Here is an 8226-nt window from a genome sequence, read left to right on the forward strand (position 1 = left end):
GTTGTTTTCGTTCCATCTTTGCAGGCGGTGACCTAGCGCCACGCGTTCCGGCTCCATACGCGCACAGCCATAGGTACGGTCCGGCGACGGGGCCACCACCACAGCAGGCCCCGCCACCACCATCGGCCGCCAACCTGTATCAGCGTCCGATGCAGATGCACTGTCCACCACCGCCACCATCGGCTTACCTGGCGGCAAACTATTACGGCTCACCGTACGGTCAGCCACCGCCACCACCACCACCGCCACATCACGAGATGTACTATGCGCATGCCTATCCGGCACACTTCTATCCGAAGTTCGCACCACACCAGTACTATCCGACGCCCAGCCGGCGGTACTATCCTGGGCCACCCGGTCCACCCGGTACCGAGCATCTGTACGAACAGGCACCACCGGGAGGTGCACCGGTAGTTGGACCGGCACCACCACCGCCACCACCACCACCATCCGGAGCGCAACTCGTACCTGCCGGTCCGCAAGGTCCACAGCATCTCGATCACTATCCCTATCCGTACCCTGGTTACGGTAGTCCGGGACCCGGGTCCGGTGGCCAGTGCTACTCGCGGAACCCCCTGCAGCATCCCTCTCCGTATATGGGTAAGCCAATGTATGACAGCGAACTCATCCCACATCATGTCGCCCCAGAGTACGTCATCCAAAAGCGCGTTGCTTATTACCATTCTCACGTGTTACGATTCCGTTTTCCGTTTTCATTTTTCGTTTGTGCGTGTGCGTGTGTTTGTGTTCTGTGTTTTTCTATCTTAGCAATTGTGGCGAGTCCTTATCCATTGTTTTATATCCGTTCATAAATGCCATCTCATTCTTTATCACCTCTCAAAGATCAGGTTCAGTTTAATCACAGCAGCCTTCTGCCAGATGTCATTGACATCTTTTCTTTCATTTTGATTTTGTATTTGACGTGTGTTCATATTTCTCGTTCATCCTAGGAGTCATGTATTTTTTTTCTCACCAAAATGCTATGCTACATCATTACTAATGCCATGCTTTCGATCTTCTTTTCTCGTTCTCTCGTTCTCCTCGACAGATGCGCACTACACAACCAATTGCCCATGTCCGATGCAGTGTCCAAAAAACGTCAATGCTGGGTCCCTTATTGGTATCAAGGCCAGTAAGGGCCCAGTAGCCACAAACAACAACAACAACACCAACACCAACAACAACACCAGCAACAACAGTACCAGCGGTAGCAACAGCACCAACAGCAACAACCATATCGTACAAAGTCAACCGAGCACGATGACCAGCACGGAACCGATCACGATTTCGTCCAGCTCCAGCTCATCATCATCTTCGACATCATCATCTGCGTCCTCGGCTTCACCGGCGCCCCTTGATATTCATGCGCCGATCGTAGCCCCGGTTTCGGAACCACCGGCACCAACGGTTCCAACATCTACTGCTGCATCACATACGGTGGCCTCCCATGGTTATCACCATCATCACCATCATCCTACCCCCCATCATCATGCCCCTCTGCAAAGGCCACCGGTGGAGATGCATCCATCGGCGCACCTGCCTACCCATCAATACCACCATCACAATGTACGGCAGGGTGCTCAAGGAGCACTTCCGGTGGAGTACCAGCATCCACAAGCATCTTCAGCAGCAGCGGGTGCACCAGTAACGGTAACATCGACGGCATCGAATCCCTCCGTGCCGGCGTCGGTGAACAGCTCCATCGCAAAACCAACGGAAACGGAATATCCAACGGTAGTTACGACGGCTCCAAGTAATGGCGATCGTCACAATGCGGCCCGAATGTTTTACAAACCCGACCAACAGCAGCTCATCAAACCGGAGACAATGCCGCCCGAACCACACGCGACATCGATGCACTACGGTAGTCCGTACCATCATCCGCATCCGCACTACCATCATCATCCCGGGCTGGGATATTACCATCATCCAGGGCTTTCGGCAGAACTCAAGGATGATCTGCATGGACCACCGCTGGGCGGTAGTGTCCCTACGCCATACACCGTGGCCAGTGTCGTCTTGCCACACGACAGTCCTACGCGAGGTGCCGGGAAAGCAGCAGCCAATCAGATGCAACCACCACGACCACTAGCACCACCGGACGTGCAGCTAGACGATGCCAAACGGAAGAACCAAACCGATGAAAAGCAGCACACCACAATTAAAGCGATCGTGAAGCAGGAGATCGAAGAGTTTAAACCTGACTGTCTATTAACGGTGGCCGACGGGGCGATTTGTAAGAAGGAAAACTTTGAAGAAACCGGCCCAGCCATGACGCCCGAGCTACCGCTGCATGAGTCGATCGTGATCAAGAAGGATCACGATGAGCAGAAACCGGCACTAGTCCGTCTGCCGGATGAGCCCAAGCCGGAGGCAGAGATGGTGAAAGATGGATCGCTTCTAAAGCCGCTACTTCAACCGCACCATCCAGAGCCTAATGTGCTTCTTTCCTCGCACCATCATCTTCATCATCAGCATCACCACAGTGCCAGTACAAATCTACTACATCATCGCGTAAACCACCAGCTGCTGCACCATGAGCTGACGGCAGACAAAGCGACCGACACCGGTGCACCGGCCCCGGAAGTGGAAGCAGACAGTAAATGTGCACTCACGGAGCTAGTGCTCACGACGGAAGCCTCGCTAGCGTCGAAAGTATCGACGGCGGCAGTCACCACGGCAAGTGTTACTATGACAACCACGACCTGCAGCAGCACCACCAGCACCACGACCAGCACTGTACCGGCGGCCCTGGTAACGACGATGACGACGGCTGCCAGCAGCAGCAACAGTGGTGCTTGTACGACCATCAGCCATCATGCTAAGGACATCAGTAGTGATAGTAGTATTAGTATTAGCGATAGTATAGTCCCTAGCATCGATGGCAATGGTCGCCTGGAGCACGATCCGGCCTCTCCGATATCGATTATTCCGGCTTCGACCGTCAAGCGAAGACCGCTTCTGGTGGCTTGCAAAAAATCGACCACCAAACAGTCACCCCCGAATAGCTATAAGAATCTGATCAAACGTACAAATGGTGACGGTGACAGCGCTGATGATGCGGCCCCAGTTGACGATGCACTCGATGGCGCTCGAGCTGCCGAATGTGCTGTAAGGGGAGATGCTACTGTCGAGCTGAGCGATGAGGAAGAAGAGGACGAAGATGAGGATGAGGAAGAGGAGGATGAAGAAGAGGAAGAAGACGAAGAGGAAGACGATGAGGACGAGGTGGATGATGTAGTTGAAGGAAAAGATGTCATGGGCGAACGGTGCGAGGTGGAAGATGTGGAAGATGTAGAGATGCTCGAACAGGCCCGGCAAGAAGCTGCCCAGCGGCAACGAGTGAAGCGAAGTAGGATCGCTTCAAAGATCGCCATCTGCAAACGCAGCTCCAAAATGCCCGTGATCATCGGCCATGGAGAGCGTCGAAAGAGCATCAGTAGCGTCAACGGCAGCAGTAATCACGGTACCGTTAATAGTATTACTGGGAACCGAAAGTTACTGTTACTAACGCACCAGAGCCGCCGAAAGTTGAAGAAACCGGGTACGCCCGTTTCGAGAAAACTCCTAAAGCGAGTGCACCGCGTATTCCGTACCAGCATCGAGTCACTCCGGAAGCTGCCACCAAGGTTAGGAGGAGGCCTACTGCCTGCCCGACATCAGCGTTTCGTACGCAAGCTGCGGTTATCGAAATCGCCGGTCCGTTCGATGATTCATGATGGCACTAGCACCAGTACTTGTGAAGCGGTTGGCGATCTAATCGATAAACAAGATGCGTCAGTCTCTGCTCCTCCTTTGCACAGCTGTGAGTCAGGTCAGGAGAACAGTCAGGTTGCCGTTTCGTCTGTTATCACTACCGAAGAGCAGCCGTTGCGTAAACAGCACGACGAGGATAAAACGACGGAACATCTTACGATCGTAGCACAATCGACTGCCGACGAAAATCCAGTTAGTAACCATTTGATCACCGAAACTACGGCGAAATCCATCCTGGAATCGGCATCAACGGCGGTGATAGAAGCAGAACCAGAAAAGCCCATATCGAACGTCGATCGTACGATTGATCTCGTAGCCCGGGGATACTTCTCCGAGCCCGAGATTCTGCCGATGGATCTGAAGATTCACTCGCGCGGTTGGCTGAAGAAGGTGAAGCAACAGCAGCAACAGGAGGGTCGCTCACATTCCGAACAAAGCCGTGGAGCTTCGAAGCGCGATCGAAGCAGCAGTAGTAGTGGCACTAGTACAGACTCCAGTGCTGGTTGTACGAAGAAAACGAAAACAGCGACACCGACGCTAGTGGACGATCGGACAATCAATCGATCGAAGAACGGTACTACGGTCGAGACTGAGAAGAAATCAAAATCCAAAACGAAAAAGATTCCGCCGGAATTGGCGAACGGAACTAGTGAACCCGACGGAAACGCTACGAAGAGCAAGAAAAAATCCAGCTCAAAGGACTCCAAGAAAGAGTCGAAGAAAAAGTCTAAGAAACAGAAGCTCCAGGATGGCCGCAGTAGTGGCAGCAGCAGCAACAGTGAAGAGCACAGACAAAGTGTTGTTACTCCTGGTGCTGGCTCAATCCCGATCGAGGATGAACTAAGCTGTACAGTATACCAGCGAGCAACATCGACGCCAATTCCTACGGCAAGCATTCCCGAGATCGGCGAAGAGCGACGTTGCCTTGTGACTCCAGGCGTTGATGATGAGTTACGGAAGGCGAATCAGCTCGATGATAGCGTCACCGGTTGTCAACTGGATCAATCTTCGGTGATTGACGATCGCGAGACGGATTTCGATGATGCAGCGACTATGCTTGTTGAGGACGATGTGGCCAGCGTGGACACCAGTGTACTAATAACGCGCCACAATAACAACAATAACAACAATAACAATAGTGCGATAATAGATAAGAACAACCTCGGTGATGAACAGCAGTTGACGGCGGTGGGAATGATCGTACCGGAGCAGCGTCCACTGCAGGCTATCATAGCGGATGGCAAGGAGGGTAGTGAGCTGGAACCACCGGAAGGGATGGAACCATTCTTGGATGATCCGATGGATGAGACTGATGATGGTGTACTTCGGTTACAATCACCACTGTATCAGCAGCAACAGCATCAGCAAGAGCTACACTCCCTACAACCAACGACACTGAACCAACAACAGACGACCGTTGGCGATGCAATGCACTTGGATTATGGTGATGAGGACGATGACGATGATGACGATGTACTGCTTGATGAGGACGGGCATGGTGGTGAGGAACTGCGACAGAAACGATCCTCAAACCACCGGTCCGCCAAGAGAAGACGATCACGCTCGAAATCGTCCAAAAAGTTTAGCTCCAAGAAACGCCATCGACCTTCGGCCAAAGGGTGCGAGATAGAGGAGATCATAGTGCCAAGAAAGAGCACCAGCATACCACGCTGGAGTAATGGCTGGACCTGGGAAGGCCAACCATTCCAGGGGAAAGTGTTCTTGAATGTAAGTTCGAGTTCGAGATTGCTGCAATAAATTGTGAGATAATGCTAATGTCCTCTCCATACACTTACAGAGCGATGATGCACCAGTGCTTCGTACCTGCTATCCGGCAATGCGTCACTCGGAGGGCGACATTATAAGGCCACGCGATTGTGTACTGCTGCGAGCCGGCAGTAAGCGTGCCGAACTACCGTACGTGGCTAAGGTGGCGCACCTCTGGGAGAATCCAGAAGATGGTAAGTGAACAACCACGAGGTCAATTTCCTCTTTCGTCCTTTATGCTCAACATCATTATCATCATGATGATATTGCAGGTGAAATGATGATGTCGCTGCTGTGGTATTATCGACCGGAGCACACCGAACAAGGCCGCCAGCTAGCGGATGGACCGGACGAAGTGTTTGCTTCCCGGCACAAGGATCACAATAGTGTCGCCTGTATCGAGGATAAGTGCTACGTTTTAACGTTTAGCGAATATTGCCGGTAAGTTGAGGCGGATGTGTTGAGTCTCTCCTCCGATTCCGACCGATTACTAATCATTCCCGGATTCCTCACAGGTTCCGCCGCCAGTTGAAGGGTTTGGAGGAGAACGTTGAAGAGCAACCATCAATCGTGCCACCGTTGCGAAGGGAAAACCCACGGATTCCTCCGGCGATCGTGGCCCCGGAGCTGGTCATGTACTGCCAGCGAGTATACGAATTCCGACTGAAGCGGCTCCTCAAATCCACCTCCTAGTGAAGGTGGGACTGTGTGCGGCGAAGTCACGGCCACGGCAGAGCCATCAAACATGGTAACAGTGGCAGCAACAACGCTGGTAGAGAACCTTCTCACTTTACTCAAACAATGGTCGATGATGCTGGTGCGGGCACCACAACGGATGATGGTTCCGGCGGTGTCATCGTTTGAACAGACGCCGCACGTGACACAGCAGAGGTAAGGGGGGCAACAATCAAAATTGTGTCAAATGGAAGAAAGCTGCATAGACGACAGTTACATATCGAGGATCCTCCGTGCATTGCCAGTTGATCCACACTCACACAAACACTTCACACACATTCACACACAAACACACACATCCGGTCTAGTCTTGAACGCACCGAGCTGATGAGGCTCATCAGCAGACTATTAATATTGCGCTAAGCTACAAACAGTTAGATTCGTTTAAGGATTCGTTTAGAACACGTATTATTAGGTTGTACAGTTTCGTTTTTTTTTTAATTTGTTTTCGTGAACTCTCTTCCCACTCTCTCTATCTGTCTCTCTGCTCACTGTTCTACTGTTCGGTATTTCGGTACCGGTTATTTAAAATGCAACAAAATTTGTTACTAATTTGGCCAACAACCTGTTAATAATATTATTTGTACATACGGAGATTCAGATTTAAGATTGCGTTTGGTTCTTAAGCGGCGCCCGTGCTCCCGCGTGAAGCCATCTTTCTCAGTGTACGTAACACAAACTTTGCAGCTCAGTTTGCTCCCTACGAGTGCGCACAAACCAGAAGAATAGTAATCAAAAGACAATCCTTTTTCTCGGAGGAACCACACCGATTGGCCGATTTACGATTGCGCAACAAAACGATGCACATGTCGCGAGGTGCGAGTACGAAGCTGGTTTCTCGCCAAATTCAACGAGCCTGGTTGGTTGAATGTGCGTGCCTGTGTGTGTGTGTGTATATGCTAAATGCTATCGATACTCGGATGCAAACTCAGGATTAATGCTGCGATAGCACAGCTACCGAGCGTGAAAACATGAGGGAGAAAAGGATAAGCTAAGCGGAGCGCAACAACAACACAAAGAAAAGTAACATTTAAAATGCATTTGATATATTCACTATTGATCGCGTGGCGAACAATTAGGGAGGGAGCAGTTTGTGTGGGGGAAGTATGCGAAAGGTGTACACTAGTGTCCTTGTAGAGGGGTTTGATGAAGTCAAGTAACAACAATAAAGTAAATAAATGTGTCGCGATAACTATAAACTGAAGCGACACTGCTTAGCGAAGTGAGAAAGTGGGTGCGAAGCGATAAAAAAGAATAGGTATACAAACAGGAAAACATATTATATATGATTAAATATAAATATATATACATATATAGATATATACAAACGTTTATCATAGGAAGAGACAAACAATAGTTAAGCATAAAAATTAACTAATTGTTATAAGACCGTTTAAGCGTATACAGTACCTTATTATTTAAATTGGTTCACTGTAACAAGCGAACACGAAGTGGTACGGAAGTCGCCAAAAGAGTGCGTAAAATTAATTATGGTAGGGCGAGAGGGGAAGATCTATCGAGAATGATATTACACAGTGGATGGAAGATTTAACGGTTGGCCAGCACTGTATACTCACCAACAAAAGTGGACTTGGCGCGAGGTAAAGGAGGTGGTAACAAATTTTACATTCTATCTAGCTCCGTTTCGCCTAAGAGAGGAGCTAAGTTAAGAACTAAGACAGTTTAGAATGAAATAGGGCTGTCGAGTGGCCGAAGGACAAACAATGTATAGGTCAGTACTTGTACCGAATAATAGAACCGCTTTGCCCATACTGTACCCAACGCCCTCGACTCGACAATTAAGTTCCAAACCTGATGCTTCAACTTAGACTTGTTCTTATCAGTATTGTCCTTTTGTGTATCTGTGTGTGTGCAAATAGCGAGCAATACTAGGAAGCATATGTTACGCCTTATGTTCTGATTCACAGCTAAAGAACTCACTAATTATGTGGAATTTTCCATTTTCCT

General features: G+C 50.1%; 1 protein-coding gene across 2 annotated transcripts in view; it reads left to right on the forward strand.

Annotated features, from left to right (window-relative positions):
* LOC125949223 (uncharacterized) overlaps positions 1–7502 on the forward strand; it is a 203986-nt gene extending 196484 nt beyond the window's left edge. For both annotated transcript variants that reach the window (XM_049676013.1, XM_049676012.1), the window contains exons 9-13: positions 25–600; positions 1049–5484; positions 5555–5717; positions 5796–5964; positions 6039–7502. In XM_049676013.1, the coding sequence (XP_049531970.1) occupies positions 25–600; positions 1049–5484; positions 5555–5717; positions 5796–5964; positions 6039–6216 (5522 nt within the window). In that variant the 3' untranslated portion in view covers positions 6217–7502. The remainder of the gene's footprint in view (positions 1–24; positions 601–1048; positions 5485–5554; positions 5718–5795; positions 5965–6038) is intronic.
* Positions 7503–8226: the final 724 nt, after the last annotated feature.

This window comes from Anopheles darlingi, chromosome 2, assembly GCF_943734745.1.
Source record: "Anopheles darlingi chromosome 2, idAnoDarlMG_H_01, whole genome shotgun sequence".
In the NCBI taxonomy this organism is placed as follows: domain Eukaryota; kingdom Metazoa; phylum Arthropoda; class Insecta; order Diptera; family Culicidae; genus Anopheles; species Anopheles darlingi.